The sequence below is a fragment of the Chenopodium album genome, chromosome 20 (assembly GCF_948465745.1).
Source record: "Chenopodium album chromosome 20, dcCheAlbu1.1, whole genome shotgun sequence".
NCBI classification, from domain to species: domain Eukaryota; kingdom Viridiplantae; phylum Streptophyta; class Magnoliopsida; order Caryophyllales; family Amaranthaceae; genus Chenopodium; species Chenopodium album.
Window position 1 is genome coordinate 31597266 of NC_137853.1, and position 25792 is coordinate 31623057.

At 34.8% G+C, this 25792-nt stretch overlaps 2 protein-coding genes across 2 annotated transcripts; one reads left to right on the forward strand and one right to left on the reverse strand.

Annotated features, from left to right (window-relative positions):
* Positions 1 to 364: 364 nt before the first annotated feature.
* LOC145597760 (sialyltransferase-like protein 2) lies at positions 365 to 9592 on the forward strand. Its single transcript, XM_081654005.1, has 12 exons — positions 365 to 653; positions 732 to 805; positions 5596 to 5685; positions 5803 to 5880; positions 6159 to 6259; positions 6793 to 6985; positions 7063 to 7153; positions 7226 to 7290; positions 7670 to 7824; positions 7932 to 8013; positions 8365 to 8474; positions 8691 to 9592. The coding sequence occupies exons 1-12, from the start codon at positions 563 to 565 to the stop codon at positions 8878 to 8880; spliced, it is 1320 nt and encodes a 439-aa protein (XP_081510131.1). The 5' UTR covers positions 365 to 562; the 3' UTR covers positions 8881 to 9592.
* An 11812-nt stretch (positions 9593 to 21404) lies between these two features.
* LOC145598534 (putative enoyl-CoA hydratase 2, mitochondrial) lies at positions 21405 to 25488 on the reverse strand. Its single transcript, XM_081654906.1, has 8 exons — positions 25163 to 25488; positions 23813 to 23982; positions 23607 to 23681; positions 23204 to 23294; positions 23051 to 23102; positions 22670 to 22773; positions 22506 to 22582; positions 21405 to 22179 (listed from the first exon to the last, which is right to left on the reverse strand). The coding sequence occupies exons 1-8, from the start codon at positions 25326 to 25328 to the stop codon at positions 22003 to 22005; spliced, it is 912 nt and encodes a 303-aa protein (XP_081511032.1). The 5' UTR covers positions 25329 to 25488; the 3' UTR covers positions 21405 to 22002.
* Positions 25489 to 25792: the final 304 nt, after the last annotated feature.

Consider the following 25792-nt stretch of genomic DNA (forward strand, 5'->3'; position numbering starts at 1 on the left):
ATTGCACATATTTCATTTATAACTTGATTTTTTTGGAATTAATTGGTTGAAGATTGATGACATGACTCTAAGTAAGGAGATTTTTACCTTAAATTATGCAATTATGACTTGTGTTTTCCTAATAAAATATGAAAAAAGTTAAATAAGGTAAACTAATTATGAATTATGTTGTACTTTAATGTTAGATTCCAAATATATTTCTTTTCTTATTTTATGTGATTGATTTTATATGAAAACTAATATTATGAAACAGAGAGAGTATTATTTTCTCGAGGTGAAGTGACAATGCCAGATTTGAACTATATTGAAGATAAAAAAAACGAACGATTCTCTAAGAAAAAAAAAAAAAAAAAAAAAAAAAAAAAAACAATTGTGTGTTTACTGGTATTAGGAAAAAAAAAAAATTCCATTCGAATACTACCGAAACAAGAAAGCCGAAGACTGGCCGATCTACCATCGATAAGCTCTCAGTTCCTCGCTCACTCTACTCTCTCAAATTCCAGAAATTCATAAATCAAATTTCAATCAAACAATTTTATTCAAAAAATTTCAAGTAAATTCAATGATGAGGGTTCTGCCCTTTGGATTACTGCTGGTTTTAGCTTCTGGGTTATCAATCATTCTCATTTATATCACTGGAATCTCCAATATTGGTACTTCTCTCCCTTATCTTCTTCGATTTTCAGTTGCAAATTTTAAATTTGATTTATAAATTCTGGGTATTTTTTTAGATTCAAAATCACGGCTTTCTGATCAGGATTTGGATGCATTACTTGCTCTTCAGAATAGTTTTCAACAGTGTGTGGTAAGCTTTCTTACTGTTTTATATACTGGCTTTTTTTTTTTAATTCAAATCAATGTACTATGAAGTATATGTTTGAGGAATGTATGTATTGCATTTGATGTCTATCTTTTGCATTTGATGTTTTGAATGAATTAATTGTCATGTTGATAGTATAATTTGAACTAATGAAAATATGGATGGAGGTAGTGTTAATTATATGGATATAGTTGGATGCTGGTATTACTATTATAAATTTGGTATAATGTGTAAGAATTGGATGTTTTTGGCCTAAATATGAGTGTCCCATTTTATGTTGGAGTGTTTATTGTTAGGGTGTTTGTGACTTTGTGGTCAATGTTAGCTTTTCCATGAATGTTAGCAATGATTATATGTTATGAATGGAGTACTAATTGTTGATTTGCATAATGCATTGTGATCTGGCCTATTGCCTATGTTCTTGGGCTGATGTCAAAACCATGTTGCTAAGCGCCATCAGAAAGTACTTGCTTTGATAAAAAAGAAGTTGGATTCATTGTCCAGTCATTATGAACATATGATTATATATATACGCCTATACGGAGTATAATTTTGGGGGAAGAAGGTGGATAAAGCTTGGTACAAGTAGTGAGGAAAAAGCTACAATATCATGGTCATAAGAAACCCCATCTGACAGACTATTGATATATGCCTTGAATCTGTTATAAGTTGTGAACAAGCAAGTTTGTAGGGGAATGACGTACGGAAGGTTGGAGCTATAGTTCGTGAGAGTGTGCACTATTGTTCAGAGGGCCATTAAGTAGATTCACAGTGGTGGAGATATAATTATAGGCGAGTGACCTATAGCTCTTGCGTGCACATGGCACCAACGAGCTATAATGATGGCTAATCTGACCATCTAAGATATTATTTTGAGTCTCTAGTGACACTCCAGCTTTTATTATATTTCATATAAAGCCACGATATATTTGGATGTCATGTCATGACACTCTACGTACAACCGAGTGTTAGAGTAAGATTAAGACCAATAAAACTTTTCTTGTGGCCGTAGCCAACATGTTGGTGAACCACGTGTTATGTGTGTTTCTTATCAAGTTCATTGGGAGGAATGGTTTTCGTCTTTGGCAAATCAAGATGCGGGCTTTGTTGAAGTAACAAAGTTGTGGGCACAGTTGTCAAAGAAGACATCAGATTTCATAACCAGTGAGATGGCCTTGTGGAAGGAGAAGACACTTAATAATTATAATGTCTCGCTGATTAAATCAATACTGAGGTTTTGAAGGAGGAAACCCCATTAGGTCTATGTATATGACGAAGTCTTTCACCAACAAGTTGCTTATGAATCAATGTCTATTCAGTTTGCGAATGTTTGAAGGTATTCCTCTTAAGGAATACATATATTACAATTTTATTAGAATTGTATAATATTTCTATTTCGTAATATTCGCAACACTTTTTTTTTTTAAAAAATAAAAAAAGCGTTCTGCCTTTCAATCAATCAATAAATCATAGCCTTAATCCCATAAGTGGGGTTGGCTACATGAACCAAAAGTGATTGTTTCGTTTAGTCATCCATAAGCTCTACTTGCCTTAATTTTTAAAAATATTTCTCTCCTCTACTAATAATTCCCTATTAACTAGTAAAATGTGTCCCTATTAACTAAATCCTCCGTTATTTAATACTTGTAACACTTCCATAACACAATAATGTCACAATACTTGCAACACATTACAATTTGAAAGTTTTTTTTTTTTGTTAAATGTTGTACTATAACCCTTATTTTAATCTCATGATCCACTAAATTATACACCTAACAATCTCTCACCCTCGTTTTAAGTGTATTAAAAAAGTGTGTGTTGCAAGTATTAAAAAATAGAGGAAGTATATATATACTATAAAATTTCCACTTTGGTCTCATCTCATTATTTTAGTAAAACTTTGTGCAATATTTAGTGTTGTGCTTATTACGAACGGAGGGAGTAGGCGGAGTATTGATGTTTGAGTCGAGGACAAGGATGCTGCCTTAATTATGTTATTTTCTATACCATTGTCATATGAGAATTTTGTGTAGTCTTCTATGGTTGGTAAAGATAAAGTGACTCTAGAAAAAGAGGTTAGGTCTGGTTTTCATATTGAGAATCAAGCTATAAAGTATTTGGTTATAGGTATAAAAGTGGAGGCAATGGAGAGGGGATTTTGGGGTGCAAATTCAAGAAACCATATTAAGGGCTTTAGATCTAATGATGTTTGTAAGGAGAAGGGACATTAGAAATCTAATTGTCTTAAGAAGAGACCATAATATAATAAGCACCAATTAAGACAATGGTTGCTGATACACATCACTTCATTGTGTAGGTGGGTGTCTTATTATATGTGTTTGCGTAAAGAGTGTTGAAATGCTCCATAGACTACGAGAGGTAAATGGAGGTAGTGTTTCCATGGCCAACATAAGTATGCAAGATAGTTGGTATAGGTTTAATTAGAATATACACATGATGGTAATTTTTGCATGTTTAACTGTGCTAGGCTATGTCACTCGTATTTGGGTACCCATTTCCTGTGCGGGTACATGTCTAAGTGTCCAACTCGCCTATTTGGTGAAAACATTTCATGATTTCGAACTAAAATGAAGTGTTAAGTGTCCTACCCATATTTGAGTTTCGTGGGCCTAACAGAAATGATAAGCCCATGTAAGGTTTAACATGGGTGTTAGGCTTGTTTCACATATGATAAAGGATCTAAATTCACTCAATCTATAAGACAATAAGGGATTCAGCTTAAGAGGTGAACATGGAGCGTTGTATGTCTGCTTGTGCTGAAAGGTCTTACCAGGAGACCAAGGTTCTACTTTTTCGGTCTACTGTTGTCTAGTGCTTGAAAATGCACGCCTAGGCTTCAAGGGTCATGTGCTTTTTATGGTATAGGCAAGGTGATAAGGTGCAACTAAGGCGCACAGAGGCGCAGCTTTAGGTGCATTGAGGTGCACATATTTTTTATTTATTTATTTTTGTTTATTACATGTGCCTCAATTCAATGAGGAGGCATGTGTTAGGCGCAAGGAATTTGGAAACGCCTTTGGTGTGCCTTTGAGCCTTTTTATACGTTGCTGTTGTCACATCGTAAGTCTTGTGGAGCAACTAGTCACTCATTCTCACATCAAGAGTGATGAACCACATCAGGGAGAAGTTAGTTAACACTTAACAGTTCCCAAAGGTACGGTTGTGAAGACATGGTGGCTTTTGCACTATGTATTGATGAAGAGGTGGATATTTCTTAGTTGTTCAAGGAAGTTGTTTTATATACGATATGCTCAATGGCTTGTCGCAATGGGAGATGATATGGAATCTCCTCATAGGAATTCGATTTGTGAGCTTGTTTTAAGGCTTTTAGAGAAAATGATCATCACATGTAGATGGGTTTTCAAAGGGAAGGATATAACCAAGTATAGTGCTCGTGTAATTGCAAGAAGGGTTCTTTAGAAAAGGGAATAGACTACAAGGTAATTATCTTGCCGGTGACCATACATACTTCTGTCATGGTGCGACTAGTAATGCACATCAAACTTTGGAGCTTGAGCAACTAGTCACAGCGTTCAACTACAACAGGAGTCCGTATAATTTTTTTGTGTATTACAACAAGGTGAAAGGTGTGTTGTAGCTCGGCGTATGCTATGCTTTGCGCTAAGTCTGTCCTTCCATTTGCTAGGAAGGAGCATTGGCAAGCTATGTGGTACCTTAAAGGTACATTTAATGAAATCTGGAGTAAGTTCCAAGGTTATTTGGACTTGCTAGAAATTCGAATATATTAGTTACCCTTCAATTCCTGCATTAGAGAGTACTTTATTACTTTATATACTTGGGTTAATCCCTAGCTGTCATGTTTTGGGAAAAATCTTGTAATCTATTTCATTTAATATTTAAGTCTTTAGCAATCATTTTATTGATCATTCAAAGTATGTTGGTTTTTCCTGTGTAGTTTGTTGGTTATTCTAGATCTGTTTTGTAATAAAATATGGAGGGAGTATAAAAAACAAATGTTATTGTATAACACGTTTTTGGATTAGTCATAATGTATAACTTCATAATATCAATTTTTCTATAGTTTTACCAACATGTAATTAGATAAATTAATGGAAAAGATATGTCTCAACATGCGTGTTTGGTCAAAGTGTAATACTTAAAAAAAAATCTGATGCTGTAAAAGTGTAAATTGTTGCAAGTAAAAAAAAAAAAAAAAAAAAAAAAAAAAAAAGAGGAAGTATATATTGTTTAAATATTGGGCTTGTATTAATTGGGCTTAATTGGTAATTCTGGTTCCAAGTACTCAGAACTGGAGCCCGTATTTACAGCATACCGAACCGGAACCGGAACCAATTGCAATAGGTGCCCGATTTTATTACTCGAAATCAAAACTTGCTTTCAGAACCGGAACCTAATTTGGTTTCGGTTCTGATTTAGGATACCTTAAATTTTTGCTCCCCCCCCCCCCCCTCCCCCCAACCCAATGGTGAGCCAACTAAGCATGTGTGAATTTCTTGTTGATTTTGCTTTTCTTTCTTGTATTCGTTATAACCAAAACTTTGTAACTTATCTTTTGTGTTGTATACTATTCTATGCAAGTTTGTCTTTGTAGACCCTTCTTTTAAGGTTGAATTCTGAACATGTAAAGCACTTCCAAGTTGTCTTAATGAAAATAAACCTTGTTCAAATGGACCAGCATGGCCTACTTTACTATGTTTAAGACTCTTAAGAATTGATGCCTTCAATTGTTAATTTCTCATAATTAATTTTGTGTCCGCTCTTTATTGTTGCAGAGTGCAAATGGCTTGGGTTTGAGAGCTGTATTTGAAAAACATAGTTGCAAAGTTACAATGAAATTTCCTGATGAAACTGTCTCCAAATGGGTAATTCTATTTAGTTGCTTTATATGGCTGAAAATTGGTTTTATGTCCACAACATCTTTCCCATGTTATAATTCTTTAATTAAGACTTGCTGCTAAAATGCCTATAATTTTGTACAGAATGACCCTAAAACAGGAGAGGCTGAAGGCTTGTCCCATGAATTCAATCTTTGTGAAGCTGTGGCAACCTGGGAACAGGTTAGCTGACTTTTTCTTGTATCATTTATTCTTAAAACATTAAGGAGGTAAAGAAAAATTTTATGCACAATGTTGATTTAGAAGTTGTCATTCTAAATCTTCAATATTATATTGTTTCCCTGTTACAAGGAGGAGAAAGAAAGGGGGAAAAAAAAAAAAACAAAGGTTCACAATCTTGTTTATGAATCATTTCAATGATTGTTTTGTCTAGAACTTTCAGTCATGAGTTAATTTGATGCTCTTCATTGATCTGTTATTTAGTGAGCTGAATTTCTCAGGTTAGAAATAGTACAACAGTCTTGACAAAGGAGTACATCGATGCTCTGCCTAATGGCTGGGAGGATTATGCATGGAAAAGGATCAACAAGGGAATCCAGCTGTAAGTTTTTTTTACACAGAATGAGAGCTTCCATCTTGATGTACTTAATATTGCAAAGTATATCACAGAAGATATATTGCCTTACCCTTTGTTTGGATTAAAGGAAATGGAGGGAAAGGAAGGGAGTTTGAGGAGGGATGGAGTATCTTTCATATGTATAACTAATGAGGAAGGAATGGAATTGGAGGGGAGAGAAGTAGAGGAAATAAATTGAAAGAAATTGATTTCTCCAACAATGGAGAGATTAGGAAGGAGAACTCATCATTCTTCCCTTCCCTTCCTCGCCTTCTTTTCCTTGCCCATTTTTATCCAAACAAACTTGTGCTGATTAGTTGCTAATGTCTCAAGTATGGACATTGTCTCTTGAATGGAGTATAAGCAAGTCATATTTGCCTATCGTGGAGGGGTTGGGGGCAGGAGAAGGGAATATATCAAATGTTCATTTTTTAATCGATTTGTGTCATGCAGTACCTGATATGCCTGATTGCCTCTCTGTATAACCGCCAGTCCAACATGAATTTTTTGAGTTGCAGAAATAATTGTCGAAACAAGGCCCTTTGCATGGAGAAACTCTCTCTGGTTCTTCCTCTTACACCTCCTTATTATCCAAAGCAGTTTCACCGTTGTGCTGTGGTAGGGAATTCTGCAGATCTTCTGAAAACCAAGTTTGGCCAAGAGATAGACTCTTTTGATGCTGTTTTCCGACAGAATGGTGCACCTATTCAGGTCTTAAATCTTCTATAAAAATGTACTTGATTTGCAATGATTCACTTCTAATTATTGGTTTCTTGGATATGCAACAGAACTATTCTGAATATGTAGGCTCAAAGAGTACATTCCGTCTTCTGAATAGAGGGTCTGCCAAAGCTCTAGATAAAGTTGCTGAGCTGTATGGTACAAACTTTACTTGACTTCTTTGAGGTTTAATCAATATGCTTTCGAGTATCTGATAGGAACATCTTGCAGATGCTGGAAAGGAGGCCTTGATAGTTAAAACAACTATTCATGACATAATGAGCAAAATGATCCGGGTTTGTATTCATTCCCTTATTTCTTTTATTTGCCCCTTGGTTTAAGCGCAGTGATTTTTCCATTATTCAGTTGTAATTTGAGCCGACGCCCATCTCTTTCAGTCTAGTTATACATACTTGAGAAATGGATACTTTGTCCACTGGCTTTTCCCTTCATTTTTATTTTTGGAAATTGTGAATTTGGTATGTAAAAGGGGGTGTGCTTTATAATAATAGTAGTGGAACTTTTTATAACAAACTCAAATTGATTTAAAAATGCTCATGATATCTGTGATTTTTTGTTTCTTTGATTATCTATCACTGGTAGTGTGTTCTTGCTGTCCCTGAGCTATCTACACCTACTTTATTGCACTAAATTTGTTATTCCTCCCTTTTGCAGGAAATTCCTATTCTCAATCCTGTATATCTCATGTTAGGTACATCCTTTGGTTCATCTGCTAAAGGAACGGGACTTAAAGCGTTGGAGTTTGCACTTTCTATATGTGACACAGTGGATATATATGGGTTTACTGTTGATCCAGGTTACGAAGAATGGTAATACTGAATAATGCTGTCATGATTATGAGCTTCCATTTTGCTCTATTAATCTGTAATTAAAGTGTATTAGCTCTTTTCTGATTGACAATTGTTGACAATCTCAGGACTAGGTATTTTTCTGAATCCCGTGGAGGTCATACTCCTTTACATGGTCGAGCATACTACCAGATGATGGAGTGCTTGGGTGTGAGTGTCACGTGCGATTTTCTTATTATCTTTTTTTTTTTCTGCGCTCCATTCTCTTTCTTTCATTCTGAAGACTATGTATCTATCAGACAACAGAGCATTGGCCACTTCAATCTCCCTTAACATGAAAGTTACCTAAATTATTGGTTACATCCAATCTGAAGACAGTCCATTTTGTCATGTGGAAAATACAGTTGTGCTATGTTTCTCAACTATTCAAATGTGAACTATGCTATTCAAAAACTGCATCTTTGTGCGGCTAGTATTTGTAATTCAGGCCAAGCTAAGATAATAAGAAATGACTATAAGAAAAAGAACAGTCCTTGACATTTTTGTTTTTTCATTTTGTAGCTGATCAAAATTCATTCTCCCATGCGTGCTGACCCAAATCGTGCTGTGAAGTCGCTTCCCAGCCACAGCATTATTGCTGCTGCAAGGATTGCATCTGAGAAGATATTGGCGTAAGTAATCTTGAAGGCATTTGCCTCTTCTTTTCTGCACTAAAATTTAAATCTAAGCTTTTTCCTTGGGTATATATCTGCGTATGATTTGATGTCGCATTGTCACCCTTAAAACTTTTTTTAAAGTAAATGAAGGCTAAAGCATATGGATGCTTATGTTTCTTGATGCTTATATTGAGAAGTTCTCCCCCACATAACAGTTTCAATCCTTTACAGGAGAGTTGGAGCTGGCTCGACCGATCCACTAAGCCAATGTTCCATAATAAAGAAGCAGCAATTCGATCGGAAGCCTAAAACAACCCTCCGGAAGGCAGCTCTTGAGCACCAAAAATATGTCAAGGGGGCAACACTGTATCCTGTGGAGCATAATCCTGGCCATGGCTTGCTTTGCACAGTACCCCAGTAATTAGTTTTGCTGCTGACAATGTTTTGAACAGACAAGACATTAATTCTGTTCAAAAAAAAAAAAAAAAAAAAAAAAAAAAAAAAAAAAAAAAAACTGACAAGTAGTTTTGGAGAAATGGAGTAGATATCTGTGTATTTATGGGCAATTTTGTGTTTTTGGACCATTATTTTTATAACCTGGTGAGGTATAAGGGACAACATTTTTTGTCATTAATTTCACTGTACTTAAGCTGTAACATGCTGTAATTGCTTTTAATACATAGAAATAGTGCGTGGCCTGGACAATGTTCTAGGTTTTTACTTTGAACAAATATTGGATAGACAATTTTTTTTTTTTTTTTTTTTTTTTGGTTATTTATTCATTTTTTTTTTTTTCAATTTATTTATTTATATTACTTGTCTTTTCATTTTACCTATGAATATATTTATATATTAGCTTAACTTGTGAATTGTATGAATTTGAATAATTATTCTCGTCTTTTAGGAGGTTGTTTGTTTATTGAGAATTTATACGTATATTGTCTTGATGTGATTCAAGTATGTTGAACCATTATTAATTATCGGATATTATGTTGTAATGTACAATGATCTATATATATATATATTACTTGATTTACTTTGATAAGTATTAGCAAATATGAAGTAATTTAATTGATTTAAAAAAAAATATCAGTGATTAAATGCTTTTTAATCCGTATTAAAAGTATATACTACCGCCATATCGTAATGATCGATACAATTTGGCTTTTGCACCATTCATGTGTTAATTTATTTTATTTTATTTTATTATTATTTTTTTTTTACCAATATGTGAAAAACATATATTGCCATGTAATATATTTTTGGATTAGCCATTATGTATATTTTCATTATATTAGCCTTTTATGTTTCTAAATAGTTATGTATTGACACGTTTGTTAGTTAAAGTGTTGCGATTATTATGAAATAGATCGGAGGGAGTATCTATGAGTCAAGTACAAAATCATGATGCCCTTGGGAGAATCAGTAGTATATTAAGCAAACATTATAGAAAAAACAAAGAAAATTGATTTATGAAAAAAAGGGAAATTTTCACTTTTGCTACCACTCAAATTATCAAACACCCCTATTTCACTTTTGCTACCCATCTAAAATTTTACTCCGTATTTTATTTTGTTACAACCTAAAATCACATAATTCAAATTTCACTACCGCTTGACGGAACTCGTTAGGGTTTTGTTAAGTTTACTTTAAAAAAAAAAAAAAACCAACCACCACACCCTCAACTGCCCAACCCCTCTCGTCAGCCACCCTCCCCCTGCCGGCGGCCGGCGCCGACGACCCTACCTCACTCCCTTTTCCCCTTTTTGCTGCCCAACCACAACCCCGAACTGGAAACCACCTCCCTCCCCATTTGCCCCACCGAAATCGGCCCCCTTCCCCTTCCCCTACCCATTTCTGCCACCCTTAACCCTAAACCACCACATCAAAACCACCAAAAGAGAAATTCTAAAGCCTGTTTAGGGTGGTTTTGGTCTGGTAATCTAGAGTTAGAGGTGCTGGTTTTGGAGGGAAAGGGATTGCGGTGGGGTCGCCGGTGCTGTCTAAAGCTTTAGACACCGACCGTCGACAGGGGGGAGGGGTGGCTGATAGGGAGGGGCTGGGCTTTTTAATTTTTTTTTTTTGGTGGTTGGGTTCTTTTAATTTTTTGGTGGCTGAGGAGAGAGTGGTGGCTGAAAGATGACAGTGAGAATGGATGGATCTCACTAACGAAAGTAATAACTAAAAGGTTTAAATTATGTGATTTTAGGCGGTAGCAAAAATAAATAAAATTTAAGATGGGTAGCAAAAGTGAAATAGGAATGTTTGAGTGGTGTGAAACTGAAAATTTCCTAAAAAATAATATTTAAAAAATAAATAAATAAATAAATAAAGCATACTTCCTCTGTTTTTTTTAGTTGACGCTTTTCTATTATCACGCTTGCCAACGCATGTTTTTAACGATTAATATCTCTAATTATAAACATTGTAAAATTATAAAAGTGAATATTAATAAAATATACATTGAAACGATTTAAACACGATCCCACATGAATATGTTTTATTGTATTTATAAACCACAAAAACGAGTCAAAGCGTGTTATGTGAATAGTGTAAAAGTCAAACGATGATAACTAAAAAAAACAAAGCAAGTATTATTTTATTATACGCATAAATAAAAGAAAATCAATAGACAATGAACATAGTTTATATCACAAAATAAAGCAACACATTATATTATACAATAGTAACAAGGGAAACTGAACCACGTACAACACATGCATGAATAAATTAAAAGCAGTAAATATAGAGTATGTGAAATGACCATGAAAGATGGTTCAAAACAACATACAACATCTTCTACTATGATAGATTAGTACAACAAAAGTAGCTTACTTATTGAGAGTGAGGGATAGCTCAAGTAGCGGTTGCATATAGGTTGATCTACGACACACATGTACCACTGAAGTAGCGGTTGCAGGTTGAGCCGGAACAACACCAATTATTTGGTAGAATATCACAAGGTTCTCCGGCTGCTGCGCACGATAATGGTACGCTCTGGGCAGCCGCACCATAGGCCATCATAAAAATGATGGCAATAGTAAGAAGCAAGAAAACCTCAACACATTTCTTTGTATTCATCTTTATTTGATTATATGATAATTGTCTTTTGTTTTCTTTATTGTGCTAATTTAAATCCCTTTTTATAACCTCCAAATTTCAAAACAAAATGTCGTACGTCTTATAACGATGTCACTTGTGAATAATGAATGCAATCAAAGTCCACTATTGTGAATATGTGTTCAACATCATTGCTATTGCTAGATGCTCTTCTTTGAAGTCGGTAATGTTCAATAATTATTATTGTTAGATTATTATTACTAATTAATAATGACTTTGTTAGGATTATGGTCAGATTTATTTAATGAAGTTTAATTATTTAAGCTACTCTAATTTATTTAAATAACTAGCGCGGCTAATGCGGAAGCGAACGTCATACCTACTCATATACAGATTTTTTTTCGATTTGACCTTATATCTAGACCTGGCAATCCTGATCCAGACCCGTTGACCCAACTCGAATGACCCGACCCATGACCCGAAATTGACCCAAAAACATTGACCCGAAAATGACTCGAAACTCGAAATTGACCCGACCCTACCCATACCCGACCCTAAAATGAAGTTGACCCGACACCGAACTGACCCGACCGGAAGTTGACCCGACCCAAAATTGACCCAAATAGACTCGATACCCGAAATTGAGCCGAACAGACCCAATACCAGACATGCCTAGAACTAAAATTACCTTATAATTGAACAAAAATTGTCTTGTGCCCAAAATAAGTCAAACTGTTCATCTTCAACCGTAGCTAAGTTCATAAACTGAAATATACTCTCTATAAAATTATTGATTTGAGCTTGATCCACAAATGAAACAACCCGAACATGACCCGACCACATTTGACCTGACCCGAATATGACCCGAATATACTTGACCCAAAATTGACCCGATCTGAACATACCCGACCCGAAAATTGACCCGACCCGGATTCGACCCGATACCTAACCAGAAGTTGACCCGAAACCCGAATCGACCCATACCCGACCCGAATGTTAGCTGACCCGACCCAGTCCCGACCCGAGTGACCCATTTGCCAGGTTTACTTATATCATAACTTTAATTATTGGTAGCATTAATGATGAAATTTAGGTGAATAAATAGATTTAAGGATATAAATGTTCTCATACTATTCTTATAGATTAAGGGCATGTTCACATTTATTTACTGAACTGATTGGAGCTGACTAAACTGAGCTGAAATGAATATTTTATGAGAGAGGAAAATTAAGAGCTGAACTGAACTGAACTGATTGAAACTTAACTGAACTGAATTGAATTAAACTGATTGGAGCTGAACTGAACTGGACTGAAATTAAGTAAATGTGAACAAGCCCTAAGTTTATGACATTTAAACCTTAACCACTCAACTATAAAATTTTGGATGTTTTATTTTTCAAAGTAAATAAGTGAAGGTATGTTGTTTCGGGGCAACGCCAGAGCTTAAAATCTAGTTAAAGTATATTGATAATGCATCAAATTACAATTAAAAACAGTCAATGGAATGGTGATAATAATCATGACTTGGCCGTGGTGTTTAGTTATTTTATTGTCTCTAAATATCTTTTCCAGTTTATCTACCATACAACCAATTGTTCCCTGATAGGAACAACGGGTGACAAATTGGTAAATACTACGTACAAACAAGAAAAACTTGAAATAATTACTGAACTAAAATCAATTCTATTATTTCTATATACTTGTAAATGATAAAAACAATGCTTATACATGGAATTGAAAGTGAGAGTAATTGTTTAAATTAATTTTTTGTGATTATTATTGACTGATTTCGCGTGTGTGTATTCCTGGTATTGGAAGAAGGGTTTGGACAAATGAGCTCAATCATACCAAATGAGCAAAACAAAACATGTGATCATCTTCTACAAATTTACAAAAAAAAAAATAATAATAATAATAAAAATAAAACTTTAATTGGAGGACCTTAGTGGTGTTTCTCGTGCTCGTATGCTTCCAAGAATGCTGGACTAAGTTTGCTTAGTCTAGTAGGATGGAGTAGTTAGCGAGTAGTGTTTTTGTTTTTGTTTTGTTTCGTTTGTTTGTTTTGTTTTTCCTAGGGGCTTGCCCCTCGTGTGCACCAAAAAAAAAAAAATTTATTAATATAAAGAAAGACAATAAAGAAAATGACTCTTTTGAATTTAAATTAAATACAAATAGATTATTTTTAAAGAGAAAATAAGCATTTTGAAAAAAAAAAAAAAAGGTCTTATTAATGTTAGAGAATAGAGAGTGAAAGAGGAGAAAAGTGGGTTTTAGACTCTGTTTTCTTCACCTTATTTTACCGAATTGAAATTATATTTGATGAACTTAATTTTTTTTTTTTTTTGAATTGTAAAATTAATTCATTAATAAAAAGTCATACAACATTTATAAAGGGTATTCGAATTTAACAAATATATAAGATATCGAATCAAACAATAATTTCCTTCATGTAAAAACTACGATCGTCGAGTATATCTAGCACTGTTGAACATCCCCGCTTACCGCTTCGCAGCCTTGTTGGAGAGACTTTTACCTATCCTTTGTAGTCATGAGGCAGTTTTTCTTCCAATTCATCTAAATATATACAAAAACTTGAATCCTTTTCTATCTAGCTATCATTTTTCACCAATGAAACAATTTCACGACAATCTATTAGATTTACTATCCCGGATTTAAAACTAAGAAATTTCTTATTCGAAAAAAGAAGATAGCCCTTGTCTTTTGAAAGAAATCGAAAAACTCTTGCCTTTGAAGGAGATTAGAAACCCTTTCTTTTGAGGGAGAAAAATTCCTCTCATAAGGAAGAAGCATTATTACTAAAATCCTCAAAAAACAACAAGACAAAAAAAGGGGGGGGGGGGGGGCTTTTCACTGGTTTAAACCAATGGAAGCACCTTCAAAATCGACAATAAAGGCTAGGGTAAAAGAGAGAAAGGATGAGAGAGGCGAGTGACGTGGATTCAAAACTTCAACTTTTTTTTATTCTCTATTGTATTTGCTCAATAAGATTGCTACTCCGTAATTTTTACTATATTAGTTATTAATTATAACTTATTTTTACTGAATATTATTATTTGAAGGTGAAAAAAGCTACGCGTCAATGTATAAATGAGTAAAAATTGTGCAAATGAGCAAATATATTAATTGATTATGCCATACTGCCATGCATGATGCAACTATGCAAGGTATACACGGTTGTTAGATTAGATTTGGAAAAAAAATATTCTATTGCTTAATGAACGGGTAGTAGAGGTAGTATTATAACTCTTGGTTCATTTGGATTCAATACATTAAAGCGGAAATTTTATACTGGACTTTATGCGGTTGATTTGAACAAACAATTTGAAATAAAAGTTTACTTAGCTTTTCCCGTTCTTAAATAGTCACAACAACTTGACTTAAACAATTATACTTAGACTATATTGCTTTACTACTCTTTATTATACTCCATCTATTTTTGAAAGTTCGACTCACTTTCATTTGCATTTGTATGGTCTCTTATATACGTCTGTGACCATTAATATCTTTGGCTATGTAAAAGTGAAATTCATACAAAGTTGACATTTGAAAAATATAAATTTAGACGAGTCTAAAAGATCTCCCCGTAACTTATTTCTTTTGTATAAATCATAAAAATTGATCAAAGTTATTTTATTTTGAGCACATGAATAGTAATTGAGTCGAACTTTATAACGGAGGTAGTATAATTTTTTTTTTTGAAACATATTTTTTGCAAAATTAATACTACAAGTATTAATAACCAAGAAACTTGCCATAGACTAGTAGCAAGATTTTTTTTTTTTTTTAATTGTTATTATTATTTTTTTTTTCATTTTATTTTACAAAGAGTAGCAAGACTTTAGGCTAAGCAAAAAGAGTTGAGGCTAAATCAATTTTTTATTTTTTTTGACAATTATATCAAAAACTTTTTGGGCTTTGAAAAGGTTAAAAAGAATATTCAAGTAAATCTTAGAACCATTACGAGATTTTAATTACTAATTCGGCAGTGAAGGTTATTCATCATCATTTACATCCCACATGCATGCATTGGGAAGCCTGAGCTGAGTAGTTCTGGGTATATTGGTCATTTTATGTGAAATATTCAATTTTAATGGTTCTAGATGAGGTTCCATGGTGTATGCTGTTCGCAGATGATATCGTTTTGGTGGATGAGACTAAGGATGGGGTTAATGTCAAGTTGGAGCAATGGAGGCAAAGGTTGGAATCTAGAGGGTTTAAGCTAAGTCGGAGTAAGACTGAATATTTGGTATGTCGTTTTGGCACTCAGAGGGGGACAAGCAATGAAGTGGTGAGTTTGGATGGAAAGGATTTGACCATGAGTGAATGTTTTAAGTACCTAGGGTCGATCATCCAGAAGAATGGTGACATTGATCAAGACGTGACCCACAGGATTAAGTCAGGGTGGCTTAAATGGAGAGCGGCCACGGGAGTGCTATGCGACCGCAGCATTCCCTTAAAGTTGAAGGGAAAATTCTACAGGACTGCCATAAGACCAGTGTTGCTCTATGGTACAGAATGTTGGGCTTCTAAGAAAGAGCATATTAAAAAGATGGAGGTTACGGAAATGCGCATGTTAAGGTGGATGTGTGGAAACACTTTAAGAGATAGAATCAGAAATGAGGTTATTCGCAAGAAAGTAGGTGTGGCGGGCATTGTAGATAAATTAAGGGAAAATCGTCTGCGTTGGTTTGGACATGTAAGACGGAGACCCGAGGGTGCACCGGTGCGAAGAGTGGAAGAGTGGGACCATGGAGGGATTAAACGAGGAAGAGGGAGACCAAAGATGACTTGGTTGGAAGGAGTGAGGAAGGATATGAAGTGCATGGATTTACGTGAGGATGAAGTTTTGGATCGTAAGGGATGGAGGAGAAAGATTTATGTTGATGACTACACGGAATAATCAAATTTGGTTCATGTTAGCCGACCCCACTTTTGGGATTAAGGCTTTGATTGATTGATTGATTGATTGATTCAATTTTAATGGTATTTTTTGTGTATTATCTAAAATATACTACGTATAACACTATTGGAACCTCAATGATTTATTTCCTTTTGGTATCTAATTGAAGTTTCAAATTATTTATGAAAAATGCCATGACATGTACGTGTTTACAAATACTAGTACATCTGTACATTAACACATACTGCCAAACTGGGTGTATGTACCAGCAAGACTTATCCAAGGCCTTGTCATCTCCACAACGTAACCTTTATTAATTACTACTCCATCCGTCCCTAAATTATATTTCTTCTTCTCTCTATTATGTGAGGAATAAATGCTAGAAGTAAGAATGTAATTTAATGACGTAGGGAGTAACTACTAATCTACTATGATGTGCTACACACTACGAACGCTTGTTAGAATTACCAAACTCTAAGGGGACTACATTTATTAGCTTAATTTACCGTTGGACAAATTTTTCTTGACTCCCTCGAAGCTAGTTGACTTGCCTTAGTTGTGCGTACTCATATCGAATTGGAGACACTTAAATTACCAGCTCCATGCAAATTCCCCCATTAAAAACTCGAATCAATGTTAAGCTCCAAAACGTAGCAACTTAAAAAAAAAAAAGACAATTATAATAGATTAATAGTATAATTCAACTACTCCGATCCGTATTGAATTGTTCTAACTTTGGCTTAAAACGATGCTTCATTAAAGATAATTGACCATCCTAACAAAGTCGTTAATTAGTATAAATAATCTAATAATAATTTTTCAACGTAGCTAGCCGACCCTAAGAAGAGCATCTATCTAATTAGAAACCTGGAAGAGTGGACTTTGATGCATTATTCACAAGTGACATCCTTATAAGACGTAGGACATACATTTTATTTTGAAATTTGAAGGTTATAAAAAGGGATTTAAATTAGCACAAAAAAGATAACAAAGACAATTATCACATAATCAAATAATTAAAGATGAATACAAAGAAATGTGTTGAGGTTCTCTTGCTTCTTACTATTGCCATCATTTTTATGATGGCCTCTGGTGCGACTGCCCAGCAGGAAGCCTGCTCAGCAGCTGGGGAGTCATGTAACATAGTACCCGGTTATTGGTGTTGTCCCGGTTCATCGTGCAACCGCTTCTTTAGTGGTACATGTGTGTCGTAGATCAACCTACTGGATACTGCACCACCGTGCATGCGGCCATACATGCATGCCTTTATGCTAAGTTTGTCTATCAAAATAAATAAGCTACTTTTGTAGTACTACTTTATGTCTTTATCATACCTGTAGTAGAAGATCTTGAATGTGGTTTTGAACCATCTTTCATGGTCTTTCACATATTATTTACTGCTTCTAATTAATTCATGTCTATTGTTGTGGTTCACTATACGTTTATATTGTGTGTCTGTTTTCCATAGCATATATATCTTCTATACAAAAATATTAAAAGGCGTTATTAAAAACGTCTCTATGTCATCTTAACAAAATGATGATAAGGGGATTTGAACACACAACCTTTTGAAAAATAGTTATTTAACCATCTAAGCCAATCATAAACTATGTTATAAACATAAATATAAATGTATATAATTGATAATCACAAGGTCTACAGGCTATACACTAGTTATTATTATTGTATCATGTGTTGTTTGATTTTGTGATATGTAAATAATGCGTATGTTATTGGTTAGGAAAATTTGCCATGAAAAATACCACCTTTGCGCGGTCTTCTCAAAATGGAACAACCTTTGACACACATCTGCTATAAATGGAACGTGACCTATTAGTTTAACTGTTAAACGTGTTACAATATCATTAATTTTTTTTAAATAGTTTTTTTTTTCTAAAAAGAAAAAGAAAAAAAAAAAAAAAAGGCCCATTATCCTAAACCATCAAAATAGGACCGGACCTAGTAGGCCATTTGGACCTTTTCAAGTAGGGTCAAAAAATAAATAAACTTCTTATACTAGTTTGTCTATGGGCTATAAGTAATTATTTTGGGTCAAGCCCAACTTTGGGCCGATTTATTATATCCATATTCCGCCCAATATTGGATTTGGCTCAACTTGATCACCATTAGTAATTAAATTTAAGAATAAGTTGAACAAAACAGATTCAAATTTTATGGTTCATATTTTTGTGCATTAGCTTGATTTCTTGAATGTGGTCCTAAACAAACTATAAAAACAAAAATGTGGGAAGACAACTTGTTTAGCATATGATAAAACTTGTCGAAATTCAACCTTTTCACTGCGTGTATTGCTTGGTGTGTGATGAATTGATGATGGTGGAGGGGCAACTGATAATGTGCAGTGGCTAGACGAGGGTGATATTAGAGGCGGTTTTCCATGACTCATGAGACACACAGAGGGGTTGTTTAAGCTATGGTAGTATTGGTTATTGATTGTCGATTGCTCGAAAGTAGATACGACCGGGTAATTGGTCACGAAATTAAGACAAAGAGAGAACAAAGATGTATTAAGAAAATACAGTACTTTATAGGTTAGAATCAATGCTCCCTCATACAATGAGGTTAATTACTATGACCGATTACATATCTACGTACAATCCTTTCCTACGACTCTACGAGTATGTATCCCATGATTGTGAGAGTTGGAGCACTGCTCTTCTTCATTATGATAGATATTGATAGATAGATTAGCAACATCGAAGCTTCAATCTAGTACGACTATGACTTCATGAATAGAAAATTTGGCGCAATTTGCCAAGCTATGATACATTAATACCCTAGGTTCAAGCTCAGCTCATTAACACACTTTAATTCATATAGCTTCTGCATTAGATGTGATCGTAAGCTGGGTTAGACTATTGTTCGACTAGGCAGGGCAAAACCGACTAATGACCAGTTTTGATACTTAACAAGTCTAATGCAAGATTTGCAACTATTGCCTTGCTGAAAACTCCCTTAATGTTCTGTGCAGTATTGCATAGCCTTTGACAAGATTAGGTTGTCTATATAATGCCTCATTTAGGAGCTGTGTACTTGTAATAATGTACTTCCTCGTCATTGTTACATTACTAGTTCAAATTAGCACTATCAACATGACTATTAGTCGAGGACAAGGAAGTATTGGCTGTGAAATTTATTGTCATGCCAAGAATAAATTTCAACATTTTACTGATGATTCTAAACTGAGGTCCTTCTAGGCACCAACTCAAGTGCTAAGATAGGCATTAAAGCTCAGACCTTAGAACTGTTAGAAGACTATGAATCTTGTTGTATTTGAGAAGTTGAGCCATCTATTTTGATGTCCTGAAAATGCAGAAAATGAAATTACAAATTGGGCATACTTGCTGCCTGTCAAATAATCAAGACAACCTCGTTTTTGTAAGTTCAAATTCCTTCATTAGAGAAACTATGCTGATATATCCACACTTCTTCTGGTATAGCGTTTAGCTAGGAAATTTGGCTATGTTGTCTCCACTAAAGAATGCATATGTTTGAAGCTATGTACTCTCTCACCACCCAATTACCAATGCGTACAAACATGAAACATATAATGACTTAGTTGATTAGTGGCAATTCTAGTATGCAGAGTTCCTATATAAAGGTATAATGCATTATTACTGAAAAGTTTAGCAACATCTGTCTCAGTACTTGTTAAGAATCAGTAGTCTCTTTGTCAAAATTTGTAAGCATAAAACAAACAGCTGAAGGTCAGAGCAACCAAAATGCATACTCTACAACCAAAACATTTATCAGCCGATACATCTATCGGTCTATGTAGGCAAGAATGTGTGGAAGTGATATAGGGAATATGTAGGAAAGAGTTTAGAAGCACACTAATGCACAGTCAATGACAGGAATGATCCAGCAAATAACAGCGCGAACTGCTCACAGAACAAATAAATTTGCATTGTGCATTAAGGATTATAGAGATACCATGAAGGTGAATCCAAACCTAATGTTGTGGAATAGATCAATAGAGCACATAAGGTGACTGACGTATTGCTCACAAACAAGAGGATGGGAGTACTGTAGATTATTTGAAAATTACCAAATACTATAAACACTTACAGATACTGCATCAACTTTTTATGGGACAACCACTTGACTACTTTAGTTGATAGTGTCAATATTGGCACTCTTCAGCACTGCAAATCATGGGCTCAATCACAAGTCTCGTTGATGCCTTCACGCGAGTCATGTGGTGAAGAATAAAGGGTTAGGCTATGTTTAGATCAATCGCCTTCAGAATTACAGGTCTTAAGTAAACAACCTCTCTACAAGCACAGCAAATAAAGCTGCATCCACATATAACTGTATGGGTGGAGCACTGGAGCATCAAACCTTCAATCACACTATCTTTCATGCTTTTCAGCACAACATTCAATCGATCATCCATCCAACCAGAATAGCAAAGCGTACCATTACATTTTATAGGCTCACATCCTCAGCAATATTGTTAACCAGAGAAGACAAATACTAACCATAACCGTCTATGATACATTATAGCAATACCAATTAAGCCTCTCTTTCAAAGGTTAGTAAACCAAGCAGCAAATTACAGAACCATTGTCATAGAATCAGTATAGAACATGTACAACAAATCAAAATCGTCGAAAAAACTACTCACAACTCATAAGAAAGAAAATTGACCAAGATAACATTCAAGAACAAGATATATTACATTGAGCCTAAAATCTCATTACAATTCAAATAACTACTCAAAATGCCTACACATTTACACATTGCATATTTGTATCCATTCTCATCAGTTCCATATAGCTATTCAACTAGGAGTTAGAAAATTATATACCAATCATACGTAGCTGGTTAAAATCATCTCAAACCTTCATAAATTTCAAGCATTCTTGAACTTAAACCAAGGAACAACAGCCTATCCAGGGCACAAAATTGAGAAATAGCAGGACAATGAGGTCAAGTAGATATTATTGTACCAAACTACAATTTATTGATAGAAGATGAAAATACAATGAGATTGCCTCTGATTGATTCATTTCAATCTACTACTTACTTACAAAATGAATTGGAATACTCTGCTACACTTGACATTTTAAGCCAGAATTTACAAAGAATCTACTTATGCTATCAACAATGAAAAACCAAATCATCAAGAGCACAACCTCTACCATTAGCGTCATATATACGCACTAATCTCAATCTGAATCTACTTACTTACAGAATGAATACTCTGCCAGAGAATCAAAAGAGATAGTTTTTTAGAGTACTCGTATAGTCGTATGTGATAAAATTTAACCTTTTAGCCCAAAAGTTTATCCTAAAATATTATTAAACTAGGCCCTACACAGAATTGTTGCAACAATGGAGGGTAGGTTTTCAATTTTGAAGAATTGAAGAGAACCTACACACATCTATAGAATTATTTAGTTATTTACAGTAGTGTACAATGGAAGAAAATAGGGCATGGGCATGTACAAATATGCTTCACCTTCGGAAGACACCAGAACATCAAACAGAACAGAATTAAAAATAACAACAGAAGCGGCTCACTAAATTTACCAATAATCATTCGCCTGTGAATCTTGGCTTTCGCTTCTCAGCAAATGCTGCTAAGCCTTCTAATCGATCTTTAGTATTTAAAACTTTCTCATAGCACTCTTCTTCCAATCTTAAAGCCGATGTCATATCCATATCAAGTCCTTCATTAATAGCCCGTTTTGCCATTCTTACAGCCACTGGACCCTGTCAATAAGAGAAATGAATGATGAACACCAAAAGTTAGAGGGAACATCATTTATGTGACATAATGAAACATACAAATCAACTCTCATCCACATTCAAAACCTGGGAAGCAACAAATAAAACAACTTAACACTCGGAAGATCTCAAGTATTATGAATCAAACATTTAATAAGCTAAAGAGAAGCAACCAGTTTTATAATTCAAGACAGTACCCGATCAAGGCAGAAGAAATCATGTCATTTACTATGTTACTGTATTTACACTACAATGTCAAATCAAAAGCAGAAGAAAGCAAATAGTAAATTTTTAGGGCATATATGAAGAACCTTCTGATTTATCTCCCGTGCAATTTCAAGACCCTTGGAATAAGCTGAACCAGGAGCCACACAGTAGTTTACGAGACCTGCATCACAACCCTCTTTAAATGCTAAGATAATTCAACTGATATTATTTTATCAGACAGACAGGAGTTTAGTTAAAGTCAACATACCCATAGATAATGCCTCTGTGCCAGATATTTTACGGCCAGTAAATATAAGTTCCTTAGCTGCAGATTTTCCTACCAATCTAGCAAGCCGCTGAGTGCCACCTGCTCTGTGGGACAACCAATTGAGGAATCAGCGACTGAAATCTAAACTTCTGTGAGCACCATGTAATGCTAATATCTAGACCTGAAGTGTCCAACTATAACATACTGTGGATTTCACTTCTAACTCCAATATATTCATAGCCCTAGAAGACAAGTAAAAAACAAGATGTATCCAGCACAGTTGGAAAAACAGCAAACAGATATGTAACAAGATGTAGCATCTATTGTATTTGAAAAACAGCACAGCTGAAGGTTTCATTTTAAAGTGAAAGCTGCACATACCCAGGAATTATAGCAAGTCCAGTCTCTGGCAAGCCCATTACAGAATCTTCACCTAGCCAAACAATTACAAATATCAAGATGAAGACCTCAAAGCATCATAAGGGTTTCTTTTTAAACTTCTAATCACCAAAACTACGAAGCTCACTTATTTACCACATATCCGGAGATCGCACGACAAGGCCATTTCCAGTCCTCCGCCTAGAGCTGCTCCTTCCATGACAGCAATAGTGGGAATATTAAGTGCCTGAGAATGTTTAGCAATTGTCACTCCTGATTACATGATGGAATATAAACAACCAAAAGCACAGATTCTCCAAAGGATAGATTTTGATTAACACACAACTTTTATTAAGAAGTACTGCTCAGTGCTGTTCTTGAAATGTCATATTTTCAAACAAAGAATTTGCCTTTTACCCAGCACATGAAGAGTCAAGTCTAAATGCAAGGAGAATTGCAACATAGCTGCACAATTACTGATGAAAGATTAACACAATTCTCCTTGCACAAGTAATAGCACATGCCATATGCCAATAGTGAATATTTATAAAGTACAAACCTCCAACAGTGAAAATGTAGATCGAAGAGTATTTACAAAGGTTTGGACCTCAATTGGTGACATTGCTCTTCGTTCCTGCACACACGCATATAGCAGAACAAAACTAAGCTCAAGATAGCACCAAATGAATGTGGTGATAGAGAGGCACAGAGGCACTTAAGAAAAAAAGACCGCCAGCTGGTTGTGGGATTGATGGAAGAGCATACCTTTAAATCAGCACCAGCACAAAAGACTTTTGGAACTGAACTGCAAATCATCATGACTTTGGAAGAGAAGTCTCTGTTTATAGTTTCTAGACTATATTCTAAGCCAGTAAGCATATCCTTCCCAATGGCATTTTTTGATCCTGGTCTATCTAAGGTAAGCTCAACAATCCCTGAAAAATAAAGCAATTAAGTTACAATAAAAACAGTAGAATTCACAAAATAATCTTAACTTTCTGTTATCACTGCTGTTGTTACTACTATTATCATCAAATAAAAATATTTGGAAATTAGCAAATTTCTACTTTCCCATACTTTTATCTCACTTGGCAAATTATGAATTCAAAAGGCAAATTAGATAGCGAGTTAGGTAACACTGTTCTCTAAATATTCTTAGACTACATAAGAGGAAGGTTTGGGTACATTGTCTTAAACTTTGTGGAACCAACTAAGGGCAGAATCTACTCTCAACGGGAAAATAGGAAAAGGGAAGTAGTAGAGGCAGCATGAAAAACATTCCACAGTGCATTCTCAACAGCAAATTACGGCAACTACTATAAGTTTGGAATCAAATTGATCCCGTACACTTTTTAGTTGCAAAAAGGCCTCTGAATCATGATATTCATGAAGGAGAGGAAATGGTGAAAAAGGCTCAGGCCACTCAACCCTCAAAGCGTTTAAGTCATTGCCTACATTGCCCAACTGATTAGATCCATTCATCAGCAGTCACATTGATACTGACTCATATTTCAATGTGTTAGTAGCGAAATGGTGAAAAATAGAGACAATCACTTGCAGTTGCTAATGGTGTCTACATAACTTGTATTCGGACAATCTTATTCACAATAAAGGAGCAGAATGGCACGAGGTAGATGCTAGAAAACCTGGTTCAACCATTTGGATACATCACTAATTTTAGTTTCTCAATACATATTCCAATCCTATTTCTTGTAGCTGTAAGCTATTTTGGCCTTAAAACTCGAAACAGAACGATAAAATCTATGATTAACGCCGACTGAAAAACTCGAAATATCAACAAATTCACAACTAATCCAGCAAACAGTTCTCAATTACAGCAAACAGTTCTCAGTTACAGCTAACGCAGTATCTGAAGGCCTAAATAAACCCAGTTACTCAATCTAGCAACTCCTAATATAAACCAGAACAAAAAAGCACAAAATTATGAATTACATAACTTATTAATACATATGCATTCAACAATAAAAACAAGAAATTTTTTTTAAAAACATGGAAATATCTGTCGTTTTCACACAATAACTGGTAATTAGGGTTGCAATTAAAAAATTAAAATTAAAATTAGGGTTATTATGGAAGTAAAGATGAAGAAGTTACCGGAATCGGAATCGGAGAGTCGTCGGAGCTTGACGGAATCAGAGACAGAGTCAAGTAAGAGACAACGGAAGGTCAGAAACTGCCATTGACGACGTAAAATTGAGGGTTTCGAAAATCGACGACATTGTTGATTAATTGATCTTGCGATTGTTGGAAGAGCAACCATTTTTGTTTTGATTGGAATTTGAGGATAAAATGATGATATCCAGCAACGAATTATACAGTCAATGTAAAGGACAGAATGAGTAGTTTAGAAGATTTTCCTTGGAATAACACACCTTCATTGACTACCAGAAACCAAAGGGGATACGTAAAACTAGCTGAGCCTGGGCGACATCTAATGTAATTTGAGAATAAAATTAATATAATTTCAATTTCATTGCAAATAAAGCGCTCTTAAAACGGAATATATTAGGTTACATCTAAAAAATGCTTGTAACAAGACTTGAACTCAAGACCAATAAGTTTTAAGTTAAAAATCTTATCATCTTCGCCTTATTAATTGTGTATTTTTATCCAACAAATTTGTTACGGAGTACGATGTATTTATGGATTATGGCTAGAAAACTGGCTAACTCGCCCTTCCATAAGCTTCCGGTAGGTGCTCTTTTCCAGTTTTAGGAGATCTTG

Coding starts and splice junctions, on each gene's coding strand:
- LOC145597760 (XM_081654005.1), top strand. CDS start 563: ATGATGAGGGTTCTGCCCTTTGGATTACTGCTGGTTTTAGCTTCTGGG. Junction 5,881..6,158: donor CTGTGGCAACCTGGGAACAG/GTTAGCTGACTT, acceptor TGAATTTCTCAG/GTTAGAAATAGTACAACAGT. Junction 7,291..7,669: donor TAATGAGCAAAATGATCCGG/GTTTGTATTCAT, acceptor TCCCTTTTGCAG/GAAATTCCTATTCTCAATCC.
- LOC145598534 (XM_081654906.1), bottom strand. CDS start 25,328: ATGGTTGCTCTTCCAACAATCGCAAGATCAATTAATCAACAATGTCGT. Junction 23,682..23,812: donor GTGCTGGTGCTGATTTAAAG/GTATGCTCTTCC, acceptor GCGTGTGTGCAG/GAACGAAGAGCAATGTCACC. Junction 23,295..23,606: donor CTACATTTTCACTGTTGGAG/GTTTGTACTTTA, acceptor AAACATTCTCAG/GCACTTAATATTCCCACTAT.